The sequence below is a fragment of the Sebastes umbrosus genome, chromosome 15, assembly GCF_015220745.1.
Source record: "Sebastes umbrosus isolate fSebUmb1 chromosome 15, fSebUmb1.pri, whole genome shotgun sequence".
Lineage (NCBI taxonomy): Eukaryota > Metazoa > Chordata > Actinopteri > Perciformes > Sebastidae > Sebastes > Sebastes umbrosus.
In genome coordinates, this window is record NC_051283.1 from 31877240 (window position 1) to 31903812 (window position 26573).

General features: G+C 42.0%; 1 protein-coding gene and 1 long non-coding RNA gene across 2 annotated transcripts; one reads left to right on the forward strand and one right to left on the reverse strand.

Moving 5' to 3' along the window:
• On the forward strand, window positions 1-26573 carry arhgef1a (Rho guanine nucleotide exchange factor (GEF) 1a). The gene is given in 39 exon segments (XM_037794780.1): window positions 1-197; window positions 6869-6916; window positions 6918-6965; window positions 6967-7036; window positions 7252-7280; window positions 7282-7320; window positions 8506-8597; window positions 8827-8873; window positions 8876-8951; window positions 9520-9539; window positions 9542-9634; window positions 10102-10202; window positions 10204-10240; window positions 10558-10691; window positions 10693-10773; window positions 10776-10811; window positions 12222-12242; window positions 12245-12307; window positions 12309-12358; window positions 12498-12616; window positions 13605-13672; window positions 14180-14207; window positions 14210-14314; window positions 14317-14349; window positions 14529-14551; window positions 14553-14606; window positions 14733-14744; window positions 14746-14915; window positions 16200-16270; window positions 17191-17213; window positions 17216-17335; window positions 17337-17382; window positions 17657-17743; window positions 18724-18773; window positions 20704-20747; window positions 21928-21967; window positions 21969-22241; window positions 22382-22544; window positions 24735-26573. Coding segments are annotated over 39 exon segments (2703 nt in total). The 5' UTR covers window positions 1-137; the 3' UTR covers window positions 24764-26573.
• Window positions 17649-19320, reverse strand: LOC119503177. Its single transcript, XR_005210264.1, has 3 exons — window positions 18931-19320; window positions 17950-18074; window positions 17649-17790 (listed from the first exon to the last, which is right to left on the reverse strand). It is a non-coding gene; the product is annotated as an uncharacterized LOC119503177 (long non-coding RNA).

Consider the following 26573-nt stretch of genomic DNA (forward strand, 5'->3'; position numbering starts at 1 on the left):
GTATCTGAGGGATCCACACCGAGAGAGAGAGGGATCCACACCGAGAGAGAGAGAGAGAGAGAGAGAGAGGGAGAGAGAGAGAGAGAGAGAGAGAAACGTTAATAATACTGGACATTGTTTTTATTCAGACTGTCACAATGTCCAGAGTTACCAACCTGAAGCTGCGGCAGGAGAGGGTGAGGGAGATCAACCTGCGGGTGAGTTGGCATTCTGTTCATCGTTGAGTGTAACGTCATCATCAGGTATCTGACTGACTTCAGGTTCTGCCACTACACAGTGTTTTAACAGATTACTACTGAGTGGTACTACGTTGATTTGGTTCTTTTCCTGTCTTTGTTTCTGTCACTTCCTCTCTTCTGTTTTTGCACTCTCGGTTATAAAACATTTCCTCAATGTGACACAAGGCCTGCTCTCTGTTACGACAGGAGTGAGCGCAGGCCTCTGTCAGGCCACGGGCCCTGAGATGGATCTGCATCGCTTACGCATCGTTTCTAGAGATCTAGATCTACAGGATAAGCCTGGATGTATCTGTGAATGTAGGAGGTGGTGTTTTATCCATGTTTGCTTGTACACAGTGTGCTCGCTCACTGGATATTTGACTATAGCAACTGTTGCCATAGAAATGGCAGTGTGTGTGTGTGTGTGTGTGTGTGTGTGTGTGTGTGTGTGTGTGTGTGCGTGCGCGTGCGCGTGTGTGTGTGTGTGTGTGTGTGGTGTTACTGCTTTCCTTGAGAAAGGCCTCAGAAATGTGTATATATAGATACAGTGCTAGATCTACTATGGTACCAGTCTTAGAGACGCAGATGTGGAAGGTGTGCATAACGAGAGGGTCACACTCAAAACACGGTTGATCATGTGATCTGCTGGATTTATACTGAGGTCATGCAATTTACAGTTCTAGTTATAACCAATCACTTTTTCATTTCTTCTGGAGTTGATTTCAATGAATCCTGTTTCATTGCTGATGTATTCAGACCTAAAGACTACAGTATAATGGTAATCTGAGGAAACGCTGCTGGAGTTGAACTGCAGCTGAAATGAATGCTCGACTATGATGTCATTTGTTCTCTGAGCTTGACAAATATAAGAAGACAAAACTGAACTGTTCCTACTGAGTCCTGGACTGCAGTCGAATAGTCCTGTTCTCTCTTAGGAAGGTTCCTAACGGACTGAAATGATCCTCTCAGTCTCTCAGTAGCAGCCCTGATGAGAGCTGTTAGAGTCCTCTAAATGCTGAGGAAAGGAGCTTCAATGCTTCCTTTACTATCTCCTTTAGGACACACTGGAGCATCCTTTACCAAAGGAAAGGAGCTTCAATGCTTCCTTTATTATCTCCTTTAGGACACACTGGAGCATCCTTTACCAAAGGAAAGGAGCCTCAATGCTTCCTTTATCATCTCCTTTAGGACACACTGGAGCATCCTTTACTAAAGGAAAGGAGCCTCAATGCTTCCTTTATCATCTCCTTTAGGACACACTGGAGCATCCTTTACCAAAGGAAAGGAGCCTCAATGCTTCCTTTATCATCTCCTTTAGGGACACACTGGAGCATCCTTTACCAAAGGAAAGGAGCTTCAATGCTTCCTTTATTATCTCCTTTAGCAGAGGATACACTGGAGCATCCTTTACCAAAGGAAAGGAGCTTCAATGCTTCCTTTATTATCTCCTTCAGCAGAGGACACACTGGAGCATCCTTTACCAAAGGAAAGGAGCCTCAATGCTTCCTTTATTATCTCCTTTAGCAGAGGACACGCTGGAGCATCCTTTACCAAAGGAAAGGAGCTTCAATGCTTCCTTTATTATCTCTTTTAGGATACACTGGAGCATCCTTTACCAAAGGAAAGGAGCCTCAATGCTTCCTTTATTATCTCCTTTAGCAGAGGACACACTGGAGCATCCTTTACCAAAGGAAAGGAGCTTCAATGCTTCCTTTATTATCTCCTTTAGGATACACTGGAGCATCCTTTACCAAAGGAAAGGAGCTTCAATGCTTCCTTTATTATCTCCTTTAGGATACACTGGAGCATCCTTTACCAAAGGAAAGGAGCTTCAATGCTTCCTTTACTATCTCCTTCAGCAGAGGACACACTGGAGCATCCTTTACCAAAGGAAAGGAGCTTCAATGCTTCCTTTATTATCTCCTTTAGGACACACTGGAGCATCCTTTACCAAAGGAAAGGAGCCTCAATGCTTCCTTTATCATCTCCTTTAGGACACACTGGAGCATCCTTTACCAAAGGAAAGGAGCTTCAATGTTTCCTTTATTATCTCCTTTAGCAGAGGATACACTGGAGCATCCTTTACCAAAGGAAAGGAGCTTCAATGCTTCCTTTATTATCTCCTTTAGCAGAGGATACACTGGAGCATCCTTTACCAAAGGAAAGGAGCCTCAATGCTTCCTTTATTATCTCCTTTAGCAGAGGACACACTGGAGCATCCTTTACCAAAGGAAAGGAGCTTCAATGCTTCCTTTATTATCTCCTTTAGCAGAGGACACACTGGAGCATCCTTTACCAAAGGAAAGGAGCTTCAATGCTTCCTTTATTATCTCCTTTAGGACACACTGGAGCATCCTTTACCAAAGGAAAGGAGCCTCAATGCTTCCTTTATCATCTCCTTTAGGACACACTGGAGCATCCTTTACTAAAGGAAAGGAGCCTCAATGCTTCCTTTATCATCTCCTTTAGGACACACTGGAGCATCCTTTACCAAAGGAAAGGAGCCTCAATGCTTCCTTTATCATCTCCTTTAGGACACACTGGAGCATCCTTTACCAAAGGAAAGGAGCTTCAATGCTTCCTTTATTATCTCCTTTAGCAGAGGATACACTGCAGCATCCTTTACCAAAGGAAAGGAGCCTCAATGCTTCCTTTATTATCTCCTTTAGCAGAGGACACACTGGAGCATCCTTTACCAAAGGAAAGGAGCTTCAATGCTTCCTTTATTATCTCCTTTAGGATACACTGGAGCATCCTTTACCAAAGGAAAGGAGCTTCAATGTTTCCTTTATTATCTCCTTTAGCAGAGGACACACTGGAGCATCCTTTACCAAAGGAAAGGAGCTTCAATGCTTCCTTTATTATCTCCTTTAGGATACACCTGGAGCATCCTTACCAAAGGAAAGGAGCTTCAATGCTTCCTTTACTATCTCCTTCAGCAGAGGACACACTGGAGCATCCTTTACCAAAGGAAAGGAGCTTCAATGCTTCCTTTATTATCTCCTTTAGGACACACTGGAGCATCCTTTACCAAAGGAAAGGAGCCTCAATGCTTCCTTTATCATCTCCTTTAAGGACACACTGGAGCATCCTTTACCAAAGGAAAGGAGCTTCAATGTTCCTTTATTATCTCCTTTAGCAGAGGATACACTGGAGCATCCTTTACCAAAGGAAAGGAGCTTCAATGCTTCCTTTATTATCTCCTTTAGCAGAGGATACACTGGAGCATCCTTTACCAAAGGAAAAGAGCTTCAATGCTTCCTTTATTATCTCCTTTAGCAGAGGATACACTGGAGCATCCTTTACCAAAGGAAAGGAGCCTCAATGCTTCCTTTATTATCTCCTTTAGCAGAGGACACACTGGAGCATCCTTTACCAAAGGAAAGGAGCTTCAATGCTTCCTTTATTATCTCCTTTAGGATACACTGGAGCATCCTTTACCAAAGGAAAGGAGCTTCAATGCTTCCTTTATTATCTCCTTTAGCAGAGGATACACTGCAGCATCCTTTACCAAAGGAAAGGAGCTTCAATGCTTCCTTTATTATCTCCTTTAGGATACACTGGAGCATCCTTTACCAAAGGAAAGGAGCTTCAATGCTTCCTTTATTATCTCCTTTAGCAGAGGACACACTGGAGCATCCTTTACCAAAGGAAAGGAGCTTCAATGCTTCCTTTATCGTCTCCTTTAGGACACACTGGAGCATCCTTTACCAAAGGAAAGGAGCCTCAATGCTTCCTTTATCGTCTCCTTTAGGACACACTGCAGCATCCTTTACCAAAGGAAAGGAGCTTCAATGCTTCCTTTATTATCTCCTTTAGGACACACTGGAGCATCCTTTACCAAAGGAAAGGAGCCTCAATGCTTCCTTTATTATCTCCTTTAGCAGAGGACACACTGGAGCATCCTTTACCAAAGGAAAGGAGCCTCAATGCTTCCTTTATTATCTCCTTTAGCAGAGGACACACTGGAGCATCCTTTACCAAAGGAAAGGAGCCTCAATGCTTCCTTTATTATCTCCTTCAGCAGAGGACACACTGGAGCATCCTTTACCAAAGGAAAGGAGCCTCAATGCTTCCTTTATTATCTCCTTTAGCAGAGGACACGCTGGAGCATCCTTTACCAAAGAAAAGGAGCTTCAATGCTTCCTTTATTATCTCCTTTAGGATACACTGGAGCATCCTTTACCAAAGAAAAGGAGCTTCAATGCTTCCTTTATTATCTCCTTTAGGATACACTGGAGCATCCTTTACCAAAGGAAAGGAGCTTCAATGCTTCCTTTATTATCTCCTTTAGCAGAGGACACACTGGAGCATCCTTTACCAAAGGAAAGGAGAGAATAACATCCCACAATGCCGCAGCATTTAAAGCGACACACCATTCGGCCGTTCATAATAACAAACGAATATGCTGATCTTGCATATTATTTTCATATACTAATGTGATTCATGTTAATCTGAGTGGACGGTGACAACCATTTGGTTTCACTTTATTTTTAATTATTTATTTATTTCGAACATGTAACAAATACTTAGTAAGAAACAAAACAAGAATAACTAATAAATGAACAGTAAACAATCAATTAACAAATAATCACATCAATAAATATCACATGTCAGTATCTGGTCCTACACCTTCTCCATCAACTCCAATAATTAACTTAACATTCCTCATATATTCCTGTTTTTTGGTAATGAAGTGATATTTTTCCCCGGTTGTCCTCGTTAGGTCAGATGATTCTGTATTATGTGTTGATGTAAAGTGTTCCAGCAGCAGGAGACCTGTGGTTTCTCTCCTTTAACACACCGCGGTGAAGCAGTCTGTCACTGAAGGAGATATTTAACGGGGGGAGCAGAGCCTTCTGTAGTCCGTCTTCAGAACGTTGTAGTTTTACCACGGCAGACTGACGTCACTAACATCATGATGACGGAGCGAGGAGTGGGGAGTGAGACTGTGTTGACACGGGAGAGGCTTCAGTTGGTTGCAATAATGCAACCTCACCTCTAGACACCGCCAGATCCTACACACTGATCCTTTAAGGTGGCTACAGGGAATTACCATGATGGATTCAGTGCATGTCACACCGTGTGAGATGAGTCCTTATCTATCTCATTCCTGACCCTTACCACCAGAGCTTCACAGCAGGTCGCTTTCTTTTTCACTCTGTGAAGAAAACTAAATATATTTTTAAAGTTTCTATCTTTATTTATTTAGAAAAATAAATATCTTACGAGGATAGGGGTACGTTGTGATGTGAAGTTTAGGTAAGCTAACTAGATAGCATGCATTAGTGCAGAAATATGTATTTAAAACAACAAGAGCTAATGCAACCGTGCCGAGCAAGAAGACAGGATTTACCAGGGCAGCTATATTCACCTGGGCTTTATGACTGTGTCATTTGCAGTGAGAAACTGGCAAATGAAAGTATAAAACTTTGCAAGCTGAAGTGACGCCCGTCTACTAAACACCCTGAGACAGACAGTAAACACAGTGATGGCCGTCAGGCTCCAGATGGCCGTCAGGCTCCAGAGCGTTCACTGGAAGTGACCATAAGCCGTCAGCTGTTGCGTCGTTTGATTGCTCTCTCCTCATTGCACAAGTCAAAAAGCCACAACATCCTCCAACCAGACAGGCTTGCAATGAAATGGCAGAAATAATGTAGCTGGCAAATTTCAGACTGTACCGCTATCACAACAACACAGTGAAAGACAGAACGGCTCTTTCTCCCTCCAGATCAGAGGTCGACTACCTTTTCTCCTCTGAGAGCTAATTTAAACAAATGAAAGTGGCCGAGAGCTACACAGGTTGTCCATGCTTCAACAGCAGACATCATTTCTGTCTTACTTTCATGGTCCTTTAATAACATTGCAGCCACCGCTGTCATCGCTTCTATTACAATGCCGCCATCAGTGAAGGGCTTTGTGCTTCCTTGAGCGCCACTTTAAACGAAGCCTCTGCTGTAGCGTTGGCCTTCTTCTTCCTCAGTTTGGTGAACAGAGACTGTCGTCTTTTAAGCGTTGCTTTCAGCTCCTTTACCTTCTCCGTTGGTAGACCGCTACCAGACAGAAAGTCCCGTGAAAAGTTGCCGTGGACTTTGATGAAGTGGCGCTCGACGTTACATCTTCTACCGACTGACATGCTTGTACCGCATGTGAGACACACACATCTGTCATCACACACATCTGTCCTCACCCATTCCTCATTACAATAGTATATTTCTTGCTTTTTATTGGCCTGGCTATTTCTGCGGTCGTTGTCAGATCTGGTGTTCGCTCGCTGGTCTGCTGACGTCTCCTGATGTTACTGCGTCGCTGATGTCACGAAATCTGAAAGCAGCTCAACTTGTTTAATTGTCGACTGATCGGTCAAATAATCCTTTATTGTCAGAAGGGAGGTGGGATGTCTGTGAATTTGATTGGATAGACATTTTAAACTGGTTTACAATGTGACTTTGTGTTATCAAAATGTATGTCCATATTCTTGTAACCTTTAGCGAGCCACTCAGACACCGGTAGAGCTACTGGTAGCTCCTGAGCTACTTCCCGTGACCCGTGATCTAGAGTCCCTTTGAGGCTCAGTGAAAGCTCAGTGAATTCTCTTCACAATTCTACAGGAAGTCTTTTTACACATTTGGTCTCTGTTTCTTTTCCAGAATAAAGAGAGAGAGCGCATGAGGGAGCGTGAGAAGGTGGCGAGGGAAGAGGGAGGCACGTTACAGCAACGGTCACCTCTTCACCTCGTTGACGGTTGTCAGGAACGACACTCTGTACGGCATGCAACAAGAGCATCACGGCCAAGGCGGCGCTCAGCTGCCCCGTAAGTCACATAGGAGGGTACAACTCAACAAAGAAAGTACTGAAAGTTCAGTCACTCCTTACTTCAGTAAGAGTAGGAAGGGTTTGCTATGTGAAAGGGTTTGTAGCTTCTTTGATTGGTGCACTTTGACTCTTCGGGATAGTAGCTGCTGCAGTGTAAAACAGACGATAGAGAAGATGTTTTGTGTTCTTTACGTCTTATGTCTTTAGTTTTTTCCAGCGTGCAACGTCACCATCCACAACCGCTGGTCGAGACACTTTGCCAAACTGTGCCAAAATGAAACAGCGGGTAAGAACACAGGCTACACCACATATCATCATCACGACTCTCATTATTGATAAGAGTTTCTTCTTGCATCTATTATTCCATACACATGTATTTAGAGAGTCATGACATTGTTCTCCTTTGCACCGTGCCGTTTTGGGCTGTCTGATCAATCGTGAGAGGAAACATGGTCAAAATCTTTGTAGCTGGTCTCGATTGTCCCATGAGACACGTCCACTGAAGGTCCATTTGGAGCAAAATCCTGACAAGTCCAAATTCTCACAATGTGACTGCTGCTCTGACCCACATCTACAAACTAACCATCAGAACAGGACATGCCATGAAGTGGCATTGCTGGCACAACATTTCCTAAGCGTTTCAGTATTTCATAAACACACAAACCAAAACGATGGAGGTGAAGAGTCCTTTGTGGGACTCTGGTAAAGAAGAAAGCCTTCAGAGCTGCAGCTTCAAAACATAAAAGCGACATAAATGCTCTCTCTCATATACATTTTACTATTTATATGATACCACTAAGACTCACCCACGCATTCATCACAACAATCGGATAGCCTCAAATTGATATCCTACAGCCGGACACAGATTGTGACCAAGTGTAAATATAGTGGGTCTTAATATAGTCTTAATGTTTCTGGCTGATCGGAATCCCTCACAAGAATTCCCGAATTCGGATCATGATCCGGATTACCACCAAAATCTAATGGATTGTTCATTGTGCTACACCCCCCCCCCACCCCCAAAAGATTTCATTCAAATCCATCGTGGGCTTTTGGAGTAATCCTGCTAACAACAGACAAAACCAACAAACCAACAAACCACGCCGGTGAAAATATAACTCCTTCCTCCGGCCCTTGGCCTAGACGAGAGAATTAATGATGAATTAATGAATTTTATAATCATTTCTACCTCGAGTCCTCAGCTGCCACTTCATACATTATGAACTTCATGGATACAGTAGATCTGCCTTGTTGCAAGACTCCGAGTCTCCATTCACAACCAAAGGAATGAAAGCTATAGTACATAAGGCCCCTGGTTCAGACTGAGAGTTTAGTTTTCAAACTAAACGGCGTCAGCAGCGTTCTCAACATCTCCGTTTTAGGGATTTTAAAATGCCAGAGTAGTGTGGACGCCAGCTATTGCTATGCTATGCTATGCTATTATACTGATTTGTGTCCTTTATTAAAACAGCAACAGAAGATGGCCTTAATGCGGAACAACTCGTCCTTACAGAACGTCACACTGCGACCAAAGAGTGAGAACTTTCCTTCCAATATATTCCAGTCTCCTTCTCCGACCTCATCTAGTTTCCTCCTCTTTCTGTTCCTACCTCTCTGCTGTTTATTCTCATGTTGTTTCTCTTCTCGTTATCAGACTCCTCTTTCCCTCCTACTCCTGTTTGCTTTATCTTCATCCTAAACCTGCTGTTCCTCTTCCTCCTCTCCTCTTCTTTCCCTCGTCTCTCCTCATGTTTGTTCTACCTGTAAACTTTTTCTTTATTCCACAGATCAGGATGCGCGAGCGTCCGAGTTCAGCGATCTATCCTTCCGAGAGCTTCCGTCGACCCTGCTGGGATCCCGCCGCGGTCGCTCCGGCCTGTCCCTGTCCAAGAGTGTCTCCACCAATAACATAGCAGGGTGAGCCCTCACTCTCATTGGTCAGCAGCTACAATACACAATGTAGGGCACATTTCATAACCTACTTCAGGCACAGGCAGGCAGATACCCGGGGTATGGTCTAGCCTCGTCTTCACTGCCATATAGTGACTCTCTCTCAGGATCAGAGTCGACATTCTGTCTCCTATACTTTCTGCAAACTGCAGGTATCAAGACACACCACCAGAGGGGGGTCCAAACAACCGATCAAAACTAATGACTTACTCCTTCCTCGACACAAAACCTTTAAACCTGATTTCATTCAGATCTATAAAGTATTTTAAAACCCTGTTAACATCCAGGTTGTTGAAGTGCGTACATTCCCCCCTCTCCATCAAGACGGTCTCAATGAAACTGACATGGTCAACGGAGCTGAAAATCATCATCAGGCCTCCTACCTTGTAATCTGTGCTGCATACAGTATGCTGATGTGGAGCAGGAGGTACTAACAGAAGGCTCTGTAGCTGTACGGCCTCTGCCTGTTTGCATCTGTCCCACCACTACCTGTGTGTGTGTGTGTGTGTGTGTGTGTGTGTGTGTGGTGTTGTAGGATCCTGAATGACGACTGTCCTCTGGGCTGCGGAGGATCCTCTCCCAGTCCACAGACTCCCTCAACTTCAGGAACAGAGCGATGTCAGTGGAGTCTCTCAATGATGACGGTATGAGAACATTTAAACTATACATCGTAGTAAATGGCGAGGAAGTCTGGAGACACTGGAAGAGATAGGGGGATAGCAGTTTACACAACAGAAAGGTGCATAGCCATCCAATCGTTGAAAAATGCAATTCTTGCAGAAATCTCCAAATGTCAAAGGTTTTTGTCACCAAGTCACAGCAGTCTTTGTCTGTGGTGTTCCTCAAGGTCTTGGTGTCTTAATGTGATATTTTAGAGGGATATTGATCATTTTATCAATTCACAAGTGGAAAAAACGGCTAAATTTAGCACCAAATCTGTGTAACAAATGGTTATCATCCAAAAATTGCTGCAACAACTTATGACCTGCTATCTCCCCTTGAACACCCCCTGTGCCCCCCATAAAAAGGACAAAAACAGGTCTATTGTGGTCTCAGAGGGTTAAAAAAGGAAAAGATCAAGTTGTCTTTTCACTTTTTTGTCTTATTTAGGAGACATACTACTACTCTTCAGTGTTGGAGGAGACGGAGCTCGAGGGCCAGGACTTTAAAGCTGACTCGTGGAGCCTGGCTGTGGACAGCGGTTACCTGCAGACGCATCCGCAAAAACATCATCAAGAGGCAGGATGTCATCTATGGTGACAGCAGTAGTTGATTGACCTTTCATCTTCTCCATAGTACAGGACAGTTGATGTGTTGCTGAATATATAGTACCTAAATTAAAATACTATTATTGTAGCTATATAATACAATTTTAATTGAAAAGAATGTCAGAAGTACAATTTATCTCTCTGTGTGTGTGTGTGTCTGTGTGTGTGTGTGTGTGATGTGGGTATGTGTGCGTGTGGTGATGTGGGTATGTGTGTGTGTGTGTGTGTGTGTGTGTTGTGTTGTGTGATGTGGGTATGTGTGTGTGTGTGTGTTTATGTGTGATGTGGGTATGTGTCCTCCTCAGAGCTCATCCAGACGGAGCTACACCACATGCGAACGCTGCACATCATGGAGAGGGTGTTCCGCCAGCAGATGCTGGAGGAGCTTCAGCTGGACGTGTGCACGGTGCACGCCATGTTCCCCTGCCTGGACCAGTTGGACCAGGATACATTCTCATTTCCTGGCTCAGCTTCTGCTGCGGCGTGCATGCAGCTTGCAGGAAGGATCCAGCCGTCAACTTCCACCATTCACCAGCTGGGGGACATCCTACTGGAGCAGGTCACTGCCGTGCATTCTCACATAGTACACAGCAACAGACCGACTGATTCAGACGGGCACAGAGACCACACAACTGGAACTAACATGTAACTCTATTGGTAATCACGTGTGTAACATAATAACTGCACTCTAAAAAAAGATCTGTTGAAAAGCAGATATGTCCTGGCCAGAACATCACCAGGACATTATACTCCTGAAGGAGGTCAGTGAGGTAGGTGGGACGAGGTTGTGGAGGCTTCGTAGGTGAGCAGAAGGTTTTGGAAGTCAGTCCGTGGTTGAACAGGGAGCCAGTGTAGTTGGATGAGGATGGGGGGGTGATGTGGTCGGAGGATCTGGTGCGGGTGATGATCCGGGCGGCAGAGTTCCTGAATGATCTGAAGTCGGTTGAGCAGTTTGGTGGGAAGGCCAGAGAGGACAGCGTTACAGTAATCGATGGACCAAGATGTCTGTGCTGGGATGAGACAGGGATGGGCGGAGTCTGGTGAAGGAAAGCAGTCCGGGTGCGTTTTGTTATGTGGGGTGCAAAGGAGAGGGGGCTGTCTAGGGTGACCCCAAGGCTCTTGACGTGGGTGGAGAATGGAACAGAGAAGCCATCGATGAAGAGGTTTGGGCGTTGGTGTTTTGTGCTTTGGAGAGGTTGTTTTGGAGCCGATGAGCAGGGCCTGTATTGGTCTTTAAAAGTTCCTGCTCATCCAGCTCCTGATGTTTTGTAGGCCGTTGGCGAGGGAGGTGGGGCGGCAGGGCAGCGGTGGGTTCTGTTGAAATGTAGACCTGTGTGTCGTCAGCATAGCAGTGAAAGTAGACATCGTGATGACGGAGCATAGTGCCAAGGTGAAGGAGGTAGATGATGAATAGCAGTGGACCCAATCTTGAGCCCATCAATAACAGTTTTGTACATAATGTAATAAGTTATTGCATTATTAGAACATTATTACATTATAACTTAGCAAAAAAAAAAAAAGTGTAATACGTGATAGATTCAGCACATAATGTAATCATTTTAATAAAAAGAGTACTCTGCTTGTCTTCTTAAAGCAGAGGAACCTTCTGGTTTTACATGACACAAGTGGAGTAGATCATTTAGAGCAATGGACTTTGTCTGTCTTGGTAAAGAGGACATTTTCATCAACTAGAAGGGTTCCTGTGCTTTAAGAAGACAAGGAGAGTACTCTTTTTATTAACAATGATTACATATGAGCAGTTATTATGTTAAGTGCAGTAATTACGCTATGAGTGTGCTACAACGTGAAGTAGTTTTTGTGTAATGCTATGGTTTAGCAGAAGTGTATACTACTATATAGTATATATATATATATATATATATATATAGATACCAGGTCTGAACAGTGACTTTCCTTTACACTCACGTTCACGCACACCAAAACAACTTGTGCATGTGTTCTTCACCAGTTCTCAGGTCAGTGTGCAGATGGACATGCGGAAGACCTTACGCTGAGTTCTGCAGCCGCCACCTGAAGGCTGTCAAACTGTACAAGGGAGCTGATGGCCAGAGACAAGAAGTTCCATTGCTCAATCCGGGTGAGACGGTGCTCATTTACCCGTCTGTTACTACACTGTGGTCTTTACTCTTATCCTCAAAGTTGTGTCTTTCAAACTAAATGAAAAAGAGACGTCAGCCTGGATATGTATATGTCAGTGTGTGTGTCTCTGTCTGTCTCTGGGCAGCGGGTTAGTCGTGACCTTTGCTACGTCGCCACGCATTCAGGAGTGCATCTTGTTGGTGACTCAGCGGATCTCCAAGTATCCCGTCCTTGTTCAGCGCATTCTGGACAATACCACCACCGGTGAGTCATCCCGGTCCCCGTGCACAGAACACGTTACGACATTCACAGGACCTTCAGTATATCCACCAACTTGCATCAACAGCTTTTGGAAGCGGGACTGTATCTTGGCACGTTTCACCATCCGGACGACAGTTCTATTTTCCTACATGGCATTTCTCTCCTGCAACGCTGTGAACTTTTATCCTCTTGTGAGGATAATGATCAATCTCTACACCTTTATATTCTACTTCCACACCCAAAGCTTGTGTCCATAGTGCTGATGCACCGATATCAGGGCTCAGCAACCTTTACTATCAAAAGAGACATTTTAGGCAAAATAAATCTGTCTGGAGCCGCAAAACATGTGATCATTGTGATGAAGGTAACACAGTTTATAGTCTAAGTATATAGTATATCAGTCTAATGCAGTGAGGGCCAAAGAGACAATGTACTACGGAGTATTGGGGCCACATTGAGGGAAAACACATCTGAGATTTACACAATAAAGTCAGAATATTACGAGAAAAAAAAAAATAACACGTCAAATTACTTCTTTATAATATTATGACTTTATTCTCTAAATCTCAGATTTATTTTTTTCCTCAATGTGGCCCTAATACTCCGTCGTACCGTCGTAACATAGACCTACAACAATGATCAATAAAAATGAAAATGTAAACAAAGAACAGTTATTCATTTCCATTTTAATAACTCCACCTGGAGCCTCTGGAGAGGAGCTGAAGAGACGCAGGTTGCTGACCACTGATCTATATTAATGAAACTTAACTGCAGTAACAGTTTTGTTTGGTGACTCTTCATATTTGAGAAACTGTCACCAACCATCTGATTCTAAAAGCAATAGTAAAGGGGAGATCTTTTCGTTTGTCTGTGAGCAGTTTAATGACTGATGGTAATGGTGGCTGAATAATAATCTGTCTACATTGTGCTGCTGCCTGAGGATCTTTTACTTCCACAATAATGCTGGTTGTTTATTTCTCTTCCAGATGAGATGAAGCCTCTTCTCTGGCCCAGGCTCTCTACATGGTCAGAGAACTTCTAAGTTCAATAGACCAACAGGTACCAAATCACTTTCTGAATACCATACTGGCCAGAAAACAAAGCAATTTATGGCTATTAGCATTTTCTGAGGACAGAAAACACAACAAACTCTGTTGTATTTCACTTCTCAACCTTTATCCTCCGGCAACACGTCACCTCGTGAGTTTCAGAATGAGACTTCTTCTTGAGGGAGACTCTTTCCATAATGTCAGGAAAATGTTTCTCTGCAGGGTCCTTTCCATAACGTTGTCTTATATAACAATCAGAAACCTGTTGTGGCCTTTTAGTGGACGTAAACGACGGTGCCAGCTTGCCCAATAGCACCATATTGGTACAGGTGGTTCTGAACTTCTTGGAAGATACTGATATTAACTGGGTTTATGTTTAATTGAGCTACAGTTTTATTTGCGAGTGTCTCGTACTATATTCAATTGAAATTGAATCTGATTAGTTAAGTTCATTCATGTTCTTTAACGTCTCTCTTTCTGTACTCCAATGGAAGATAACGTTTTTTGTGGTTGGCAGATGGAGGACATGGAGAACACACAGCGTCTGCAGAGATCCAGGCCAAGCTGGACCCGCGGGGCCGAGACCAAAGTAAGGGACGGGGGACTTTCAAGCCCGGAGAGTTGTTCCGCCGGAGACTTGTCCATGAAGGGACCCTTTCTGGAAAACCCCAGGGTCCCGACTCAAAGGTACACCACGCTGTGAGAACATTAGTCTGTGTGGTAAAGGAAGTAAACTTACAGATATATAGCACTTCACAGTATGATGTCTTGTGGGCGTAGTTGAGGATGGCTTCAGGTTTACATGTGTTCATATTTGTGCTTGATGGAAAGATAATCAACGCTGAATGTGTTTTGTGTGTGTGTAGATACACGGGTCCTATTGATGTCAGTACATCCTGGTGTTTCTACAGGAGAAAGACCAGAGATACATATTTCCATGCCTGGTAAGTAAATGCACTCAAAATGAATTGACCAATGGATCATTTGTTGCGCAGATGTCTGGAAAGACAACTGCTCATACTGTCGTTCTCTCACCTTTCCTCTGTCTCTCCTCTCCTGTGTGGATCCAGGATAAACCTCCTAGTCCTATCCCTTCAGAACCTGATAGTGAGGGATATAGCTAACCAGGAGGCGAGGCATGTTCCTCAATCAGCGACTCACTCCTGTCCTCCTGAGATGTACGAGTTCCACGCTGCCTCCAAGGACAACCAAGAACGTCTGGTATACGCCACATCCAGGCGCGCTGTTAGCAAGTGGGCAAATGCACCGACACATACACGTACAATCTTTCTTTCTGCACGACATTGGTTGCAAACTGAAATGATTTATTCATTGTTGAATATACTGAATTATTATTGTTAAATTAACATGTCTGTTTTATGTGAACTCAAAGATCTTTCATAATGTTCAGTATTCAAATACTATCTGTTTAAATAACTATAAAGCTTTGACATGTTTTCTTTATCAATTCTACATGATCATTTCTATAATCTGTATTTCTGATGAAAGTATTTTTGGACATCATTATACCTTTAGAGCTTTTTTTCCTATCTTTATTCAAGAGCTGTGGTCTTTCAATTTGAGAGCAGGACTTGCAATACTTTCCCTCAAAACCCGTCCTCACACTCGAATAGCCCCTGGCGCACCGCTGCATGCGAGGCCAAATCTTGTCGGTTAACGGTTAATAATCGGTTAACGAGGGTCGGTTTATCGGTTAAGAACATTTTTCAAAATGAACATCCCTATCTTGTACAGATTTCTGCTCTCTCAGCTTCTTTCTCCTCACACTCAGGCTTGCTTCTTGTGTGCTCGTGAAACATCTTGCTCTCAGATTTTTTTGTGTGCTAAAACCCTTTCAAAATTCCTCCAAGCAAATAGAATGGCAGGTGTAGTGTTGACCAATGAAATGATCCCTGCCTCGTTCAGGTGCGTTTGTTTTACTAAGGACGTCCCTGACGGGCGGTTACTCTTAACCAGGTTCATCCACTTCCGCACTACAGGAAAATCTGTGCAAGCAACAATATATCTGAGTGCAAGCATACACTTTGAGCAGAAGCAGAACTAATATCCGAGCACAAGCAGGGGCTACTTGAGTGTGAAGACAGTGTTTCTTTTAAGGGAAAGCATACGAAATGTGAAATCAACAAGCCATGTTCTCAAATTGAAAGACCACGCTCTTGAACAAAGATAGGAAAAAAAGATCCATATACTGTATACCTGGTGCTTTCCAGATCTTACAAGTACAACATTTTACTATGATTGAACCAATCAGAATCGAGTATTCAACACAGCCATGTAATAAGCAAAGTTAACCCATTGTCCCGCCAACTCTAACACCACACCCTCGTACCATATACACCCTGTATCCTCAGAACTCCCCCAAAACCCTGCTTGTTTTTGTTTAGTCTCAGCAATGTCCATATATGTTAAGTTAACATGTTGCAGCCAATTATATGTTATGTTGTATACACACCTACTTACCCATCTGTGTTATGTTATGTTTCATCAATTCAAAAACTGATTTTGTGTGTTTCAGGGTGCCCGTCAAGAGAGGATTCCTTCCCCCTCATAGAGACCGAACACAAGGCCCATCTTAGGAGACTAAAAGGTCAGCCGACAAACATTAATGACACAATCAAAGGAGCATTTATAGACTGTATGGCACGTCACTGTACGTTTCTCCAGTGAGCACACAGTCACACTCTTCTTTATTTAACCATGCACTTTTGAGTCGAAATGTAATTGACAATGCAGTTTCATTTTATAGGAATGCAATTTTTAGGAGACCAGGCTGACCATTGCAACAACATTTACTTTCAGGGTACAGTACCAGGTGGTTTCAGTGATGTAACAAAATATACAACATTGTAACCCGAGCTCTATAAGCACAGGCGGAGCTCTATAAGCACAGGCGGAGCTCTATAAGGCACAGGCGGAGTCCTCTATTTCAAGAATTTCCCTTCGGGATTAATAAAGTTCTATCTTATCTTATCTTATTGGACTCTATGGGTAATGCTCTCTTACAATCAAGAGCATGCATTCGCCCACTGAATTTTGCATAAACATAGCCGGCCAATAAGGACGTACTTATCCGATATGTACAGACCCCAAGGTATATAAGGCAGCGTCCACCGCTGTCAGACACTGTTCGATGGTCGGCTTACAGAACGTCTTTGCGGGCAATGCATCGGTTTAGACCACGAAGGATCCACAACGGGTCTGAATCCTCCCATCTTCCTGCGTCGTGAAGATCCACTCCGGTGATGAGGCCGGGGCACAATGGACGAGGTTCTTGAAGCAGCGACTCCATCCGTGGAGGAGAGCAGTCTGTGGGCTAATCGGCCTACGCTGAAGAGAAAAGGATGTCTGACAGCGGTGGACATGCTTATATACTGTATATAATATATACGGGTCTGCATGTGTTTGGGTCGGTTGAGACTTGGTTAAAATAGGCAGGATTTCTTGTCATTTGTTGTATTAGATTTGTGTTGGATGCACAACTGATTAATCCTCACACACCACCCACAGCTGACCTCCAGCAGAAGGACCGGGGAGATGGCTGGAGCTCCTGCAGGAGAGGGTGACTCTGTTCTGTGAGCTAGCAGAGGTGACGAGCGGTCAGGACGGCCTTCAACCTCCCATCACTCGTTACCTGTTCAGGGCAGAAACAACCCCAAGCTCCTCGTGCAGAGAAACTCCTCCTGGATGCCACAGCGGAGGGTAACACACACACGTTTCATGTTAACTCAAAAGAATTGTTATTTGTTAGTCTTTGTTTGTTAGTATTATTTTCATCATCACAGAAGGGTGTTAGGTCTAATGATTATTCTGAGGTTATAGTTTTGTTAATTTCATAATCAAACGAGATATAAAGCTAAACTAAAACTAATTCCTCTCTCTATTTCGTCTTACTTAAAGTAAACGGAAAAGATTGAATTAGTGAGTTATACATGTGTGTATGTGTGTGTGTGTGTGTGTGTGTGTGTTTCCACAGTTGACAGGTTGAGTGAGCTCCTTCTGGGTTCCAGCGTGGACATTCCTCTTCCATGTCATCACAACCACATGGAGGTGGTAGAAACCAGTGAGTAACTGAAGACTCCAATCGTTCATCATCATCAGTCATCATTCCTATCCAGCAACACAAAATCATAAAATCTATCAACAACCATTTAGAGAAAAAATACAAGATGCATAAAAACAGACACAAATTCAGTGAGTCACACATACAGAACACTTCTTCTACACTCATAAAACTATTCATTAGTTAATTAGTAATTATCATGACACCTTTACACTCAGTTTGGAAAGCTATAAGATGTCACATGAATTAAGGTTTCACTCCACAATGACGTATGGATGTATTAAACCAGGGTCAGCAACATGCGTCTCTTCAGTTCCTCTCCAGAGGCTCCCTGTGGAGTATTAAACATGGAAATGAATAACTGCTTTTTGTTTACATTTTCATTTTTATGTATCATAGTTGTAGGTCTATGGTACGACGGTACGACGGAGTATTAGGGCCACATTGAGGAGAAAAAAGAAATCTGAGATTTAGAGAATAAAGTCATAATATTATAAAGTAGTAATTTTACGTGTTATTTTCTTTTATTCTCGTAAAGTTGTGACTTTATTGTGTAAATCTCAGATGTGTTTTCCCTCAATGTGGTCCTAATACTCTGTAGTACATTGTCTCTTTGGCCCTCACTGCATTAGACTGATATACTATATACTCAGACTATAAACTGTGTTACCTTCATCACAATGATCACATGTTTTGTGGCTCCAGACAGATTTTATTTTTTTGGACATGTTCATACAACTGAGGTCTTAACTATAATACTGGCTATTGTAATTGTAAGTAGCTGAGGCAAAGAGAGGCAGTCTCATGAGATTTCACATTTCAATGATCATCAAGTTCAAATGTAGGTTTAATGAAGATAGAAACCTGACTCCCCTCAGTCTACCTCTTTGTTTCTTTATACAATAGTCACATATTCATTATAAGATCTGTTTTGTTTTCTAGGAGTAATACTAGTGACTGCTGTGCTTGTCTCTGCTCAGGTGATCAGGATCTGTTGGCCAATGGAGCCCATGATTTCTTTGCAGCAAAGGTGAGCTGAGTATCTTTACAGCCCTGACCAGAGGTTATTACTGCGTGCAGTCAAAGTCAAATGTGACTATTGTGGCATGGTGATCTGCTGGTTTGGTAGTTTAACCTCTTAAGCCCTACAGGGTGCTGGAAGGTGTGGTTCAACTAGACAGACATACCCAAAATAAATCAAGAAGAAGCTCCACAACTAGCAGGTCTATCTGCATGATCTGGGATCTTGGATTAGAACAGTAGATAACAGCATTATAACAATGATGCCGTGCACAGAGACGCCACTGAATTCATTCAGCAACTCCTCGACTACAACTGAGCCAAAGCAGATAGAAATAACACAAAGCACATAGATTCTACAAAGGTTTTAGTCAGGATAGGACCAGGAGGACTCTCCATCTGGACCACTGGGATACCCAAAGAGTGCCAAATGGGTTTCTACCTCTTTAAAGGGAATCTGGCTCTAAAATACTCCTGATATCAACTAGAGGAGGCTACGTGCACACAATGGAGCCGTTGGCCATGACATTTACCCTGAGCATCATCACATTCTACCATTGTGCATCATCACATTCTACCATTGTGCATCATCACATTCTACCATTGTGCATCATCACATTCTACCATTGTGCATCATAACATTCTACCATTGTGAATCATCACATTCTACCATTGTGCATCATCACATTCTACCATTGTGCATCATAACATTCTACCATTGTGCATCATCACATTCTACCATTGTGCATCATCACATTCTACCATTGTGCATCATCACATTCACCCTGTGCATTATCACATTCTACCATTGTGCATCATCACATTCTACCATTGTGCATCATCACATTCTACCATTGTGCATCATCACATTCACCCTGTGCATTATCACATTCTACCATTGTGCATCATAACATTCTACCATTGTGCATCATCACATTCTACCATTGTGCGTCACAGTATAACATCAATAAAAAACAACTAAACTGTACTGTATACATTTTGACTCCAAATGGAGTAGTTTTATTATAATAATGAAATATGATCAAGTAGATAATAACAAATAAAATCAATAACAATGTAAATAAGATAACAAAAAAGAATCCACAGTCAAGTTTAAACCTTCAATATAAAAACTTAATAAAAAAATATTACAAAGTAAATACACAATTTCTTGTGTGTTGATTTTGTAACTAAAATATTGAAATCCTCATCAAACAAACATCGTTTAGACTTGTAGTGTTGTTTTAGTCGCGTTAAAGCCTCGACTTCTAGAAACAATAACCCTAACCCTGACCCTGACCCTGACCCTGACCCTGACCCTGACCCTGGCCCTAACCCTAACCCTAACCCTAACCCTAACCCTAACCCTAACCCTAAACCCTGACCCTGACCCTAACCCGGAAACCTAGACCCTAATTTCTTTTCCTCCGACTATCCACGTCATTACGAAAATGATGGTGCTGCTTTTAACGGGTATGAAAGGAGCAAATATCACTAGTTACCAGCTCTTAACACACACCCAACTATGGTGCACCAAAACGGGTTCTTCCTAACCTCACTGTCTAACGGCACCCCAAATCCATCCATCAATTACATTTCTAAATCCACTAATCCAGTGGAGAGTTGGGGGGCTGAAACCTACAGTATACCCGATCACATGAACCAGGACATCCGTTCACAGACTCAGTTTCATCTGAAGATGAGCTATTAACAGATAATTATTGTATTATGTTCAAATATGACATCATTGAGGTGAAACTCTCCTCTGTTTGTTTGTTTACTTTCTGAAGGATTGCATGAGGAGTCAAGAGAAGCCGGTAAGGGGGTAAAAGTGTGTGTGTGTGTGTGTGTGTCTGTGGTGTGTGTGTGTGTGTGTGTGTGTGTGTGTGTGCGCGCGTGTGACACACGTCAGTAACACGTATGCTTCTTGTGTTTGACAGAAGATCTACCAGAGGCTGGTGAATCTCAGTGTTTATCTCCATGCTACTCCAGGTGAGGAGGTTTCTATACATGCCATTACATTATAAATGTCATTTATATTTATTTTAGACAGAAAAGGGTTTAAGAGTGTGCGTTTATTGTAAACAATAATAATAATAATAATCCACAATTAACATTCATAACTCTACTCTACTCTACTCTTCTTAATTTATGAAGCCTTCACTACATACTACACTGTCCTGCAGATATTTCAGAATAAAAGCCCTGTGTTAACAGATCAAGGATTCTGTCTACAGAAAAGATGATTTGATTTTTTTGTTCATGTCTGTGACATATTGTACGGATATAGACAATGAAACTGTAGTAATGTTGCTGGTATGATGACAATGTACCGTCAAAAAATAATTATTACTGTCACTTTTGCCGTGAACGGCACGCAGAAAAAAGAAGGTGAGATCTTGAATCACTAGAAGAGACGCAGCCGAGCCGCGCTGCTCACGTGGGTGTTGTGGCCGCTCTGACCTGTTAACGTGGGCAGCGGAATAAAAAGCAATGTTACATGATGTACTGGTCATGCGGACAGTGTGATCCGGGCGTTAGACCGTCATCACTAATTATTAAACTGTTTTATCTCTCCCACTGAGATTTGTGTAAACGTAGCCGGCCAATCAAGACCTGAGAGCGGGTTGTGTCTTTTACGACACCTGTTTCGAGTACCTCGGAGCAAGCCGCAGAGAGCGGTGTTCAGCGGCCACCAGCCCAGCAGCGGCGGGTTCACTACCGACGCTTTGATGAGACCGGACCGTCAAAGTCTCCGCTCTGCCGCTGTCTCAGGTTATCTGTTCTGAGGCACCAGCTTTGTCTTCAGAGAATACGACGACAGTATTTCATCGTTGTCCAGTATGGTTCACTGAAGGCTCGCCGGGTCTTCGCTGATGACGATCGCTTGTTTAGACTTCAGCTGGACGCTGCCTTATATATTTGGTAGGCTGGTGCTGATTGGCCGGCTACGTTTATGCAAATCTCAGTGGACAAATGTGTGCATGTGATTGGAGGAGAGTAGGACCCGTAGAGTCCAATAGAGGGCGGAGTGTGAGTTAGAACAACCCTGAGTTCAGTCAGTAGATTGATTGTATGTGTGTATAATAGTCCAGAATTTCATGTAACTCTGCAACAGGCACACTTCTCTAAAAAATCTCTGAAACATGGATTCTCCATCACATCCTGCAGGGTGCCGTCATCAAACAAGACTCCATTTTGGAGGCTGCTTCTGCAGCCGCAGGATAACGCGGTGCCGGCTGCAGAAGGAGTGTGGCGCCCTCTCTGGCGAGACGGTGGGAATCGGGATACCAACGCGGGGTCGACCATCGGGGAGCTGGCTCTTTTACAGAGACAACACAGCCTGCTGCAGGAGGAGCTGCTGAGGCTGCGGGACGCCGAGAGCCGGTTCAAGGACAGCGAGAGGGCCCGGGCCAAGCTGGAGAAGCATGTCCGACACATGAAGGTCTGCAGCGGGGCGTCAGAGCAGGCTCATCAAGTGAGTATTTCAATTTATATGCGCATTTTTCCAAGGACTGATAAATAAATCAGTCATCAACAGGTAACAGTACTCAGTACATCGTGCCCCATGTTCACTGGGTTTCTATGGACTCTTTCTCTCTGTTCTTGCTCTTGCAGTCTGCAGCATCTCTGCAGCCAGGAAGGGAGGTCTCACCTGGAGCTGACACCTTGTGGGCCAGCCTGGAACCCGCCTACCAATCAGACGGTCTCCAGGACGGCAGTGATTTGGAGGTAGACATGACGTCAGATGATGATGGAACGGCATCTGAAAGCTGCAAAGGTCAGATTAGAGACAGAACACACGATGACGGTGAATGTTACAATAATGCACTGATCATCCAACAACATTCAGACCACACTGATATATAACATATATAATATATATATATATATATATATAACATTCAGACCACACTGATATATAACATATATAATATATATATATATATATATAACATTCAGACCACACTGATATATAACATATATAATATATATATATATATATATAACATTCAGACCACACTGATATATAAAATATATAATATATATATATATATATATATAACATTCAGACCACACTGATATATAACATATATAATATATATATATATATATATATAACATTCAGACCACACTGATATATAACATATATAATATATATATATATATATATAACATTCAGACCACACTGATATATAACATATATAATATATATATATATATATATATAACATTCAGACCACACTGATATATAACATATATAATATATATATATATATATATATATAACATTCAGACCACACTGATATATAACATATATAATATATATATATATATATATAACATTCAGACCACACTGACATATAACATATATAATATATATATATATATATAGAACATTCAGACCACACTGATATATAACATATATAATATATATATATATATATATATAGAACATTCAGACCACACTGATATATAACATATATAATATATATATATATATATATAACATTCAGACCACACTGATATATAACATATATAATATATATATATATATATATATATATAACATTCAGACCACACTGATATATAACATATATAATATATATAGAACATTCAGACCACTGACAGGTGAAGTGTGGGTGTGAGTGACTTTGACGAGGGCCAGATAGTGCTGGCTAGACGACCGGGTCAGAGCATCTCCAGAACTGCAGCTCTTGTGGGATGTTCCCGGTCTGCAGTGGTCAGGACCTACCAGAAGTGGTCCAAGGAAGGAGAACCGGTGAACCGGCGACAGGGTCAGACCCGAGGCTCATTGATGCACGTGGGGAGCGAAGGCTGGCCCGTGTTGTCTGATCCAATAGAAGAGCTACTGGAGCTCAAACTGCTGAAAGGGTTAATGCTGGTTCTGATAGAAAGGTGTCAGAACACACAGTGAGGAGCAGTTTGTTGGTCAGGGTGCCCGTGCTGACCCGTGTCCAACGCCAAAAGCACCTACAATGGACACGTGGAAGTGTTTTCGTTAATAGCAAACAGCAAATTCAAAGAAGGAACAAACAAGAAAACAGGGAGGCTTATGAAATATGTGCTCATAACATAATATTAAATACTGGTAAAATGATTATGAATAAAGGCCTGCTGGTTCTCTCTGCAGTCTCACAACAACATGACGTCATATCATAGCAGAATGACATGTCAGATTATAGACTCCACTGAAATGTCATTTCCTTGTGGTTTTGGGGGCAGGGGGTCAGCAACCTTTACTATCTTTACTGTCAGGCTTTGGTTATTTTAGGCAAAAAAACAAAGCTTATAGTCTAAGTATATAGTATATCAGTCTAATGCAGTGAGGGCCAAAGAGACAATGTACTACGGAGTATTAGGGCCACATTGAGGGAAAACACATCTGAGATTTACACAATAAAGTCGTAATATTATGAGAATAAAGTCATAACTTTACGAGAAAAAAATTAAATAACACGTAAAATTACTACTTTATAATATTATGACTTTATTCTCTAAATCTCAGATTTATTTTTTTCCCCCAGTGTGGCCCTAATACTCCATCGTACCATAGACCTACAACAATGATACATAAAAATGAAAATGTATGGACGCCTGGGTTAGCTCAGTTGGTAGAGCGGGGCGTCCATGTATTAAGGCTTGGTCCTGACTGCGGCGGCCCGGGTTCGAATCCGGCCTGTGGCCCTTTCCGCATCCACTCTCTCTCCCCCCTTTCAAGAGTCTATCCACTGTCCTGTCATTAAAAATGGAAAATGCCCCCAAAAAATAACTTAAAAAAAAATGAAAATGTAACAAAAAAAACAGTTATTCATTTCCATTTGTAAAAGTCCACAGGGAACCTCTGGAGAGGAGCTGAAGAGCTCCGGATCTGCAGGTTGCTGACCTCTGACCTCTGACCTCTGGTTCAGAGGAAAAGAAGGCTGAATTTTGTTTTTTTCTTTTTCAGATCTTCAGGATATTCCGGAGGAGTTCTGATCCTCGGCAGGTTTCACAGCGCTAACGAGCTTATAGTTGTAGTTGATTATGATATAAACTGATTGATTCCCACAGTTAGCATGTCTATCTTTTCTGCAAGTCTTAATGTTGATTTAGCTGCTTGCTATTAGATGAGTCGATGGCTTGTGATGGTGAGATTTATTTTTCCTTTATGTTTGATGATTTAATTCCATCACTTGACCAAAGGGTGTGGAACACTGATGGATTTTGCTTATATGGAACTGAAATATGAACATTAGGGCTGATGAGGGTTGCTACTGTTTTCAACATCTGCAATCATGTTTATTATGTTGTGCAAAAATAACTGAAATCAAATGAATGTAAATCAAGTAGTTGTCATTATTTTCCCCCAAAAATCAGGGAATTTATTATGATACAAAAAGGGGTATGTAAATTGCATTTTAAAAATAGGATTTGCACTTTTGTAGTTTAAATATTGGTGTCTTTTAATCACGTTTGACAGCATGAAGCATAACTCCTTTTGAAAAATCATAGAAACTAAAAAAGATGTTCCTTAAAAACAAGAGCAAAAAAACAAGTTTCTTTTCAGTTCCAACAGAACAATCAGCACTCCATACTGAAATACATAACAAGCACAATCTAAAGCAATCCAATACAATCGCCCTGCAATAAAATCCTACTTATTAATAATACATGTGGCTCGTTTTTGTAGTAAAACGAGTGAATTTAGAGTCGTTTTAAAAGTCGACCCCCACAACACCACAGTAAGAAATAGAAGGAAGTATAAGTGAGCAATAAATTATATGCAAGGCCTTATAATTTAATATATATCCCCAGATCTTTACAGGATTGCTACTGACTTTGACATTTTTTCCTTTGATATAGTCAATATGTTGTTTCCATGTTAATTTATGATCAATCACAAAAAACTTTTTCAATTTCAACATCACAGATCTTTAATTCAATATCCACATTCATTCCTTTTCCATTTCCAAAAAACATACATTTAGTTTTCTTAATATTGAGCAACAATTTATTGCCAAGATATTGTTGTCATAGAAACACACTTTAATGGCAGAAACAGACGCTGCACAGTCACAGAGAACTACGAAGCAACATATCTATATATATATAGCAACACTTAAAGCAGCTTTCATTTTCTGGTAAAGAACTAGTCGATCAGTAGTCTGGTTGGTTTTCGGTGTTTTGCATGTTTTTACAACCTAATCTCTCCCTTTTCTTACTACTGCAATAGAAATCAGCTTTATCGTGTTTTTATCCTTAATACTTTGTATTGTATGTCCGGACTGGCTGATTGTTGCCTGGTACTACCGAGAAGGTGGTGGCAAACTCACACTCTGTCTACCAAATGAATGTACAGGCTCATGTTATCCTCAGGATGGAGCTCTTCACTGGATTTCTAATGTAAATAGCTGGAAAGTGGTTTGAACACCACTTTGAGTTTTTGCAAATGTTCTTTTTGTGGCTGCAGAATGATTGTGAACTCTCCACTGGTATCCTCATATAATATACGAATGTTCCAACTCTACCTTTCTGCTAAATGTGTTTCAGGCTACAACGTCAGTGACATCTCTTTGCCTATAAAAAGGCTGGATTAGTGCAATTTTTGGATGATGAATATTGTTCAAAGCCAACATAGTAATGAGCTGTATAAGGTATTATATATATTCAGCAGATGCTGTGTTTGTCGGTGACAGTGTAAGGCCTAACATAAAAACAAGGACTGTACCTACTCTTGCAGACCCTTTCTGTCATTCATGTGAATCATATAACTACATGAAACAAATAAAAACATGGAATACAAAAA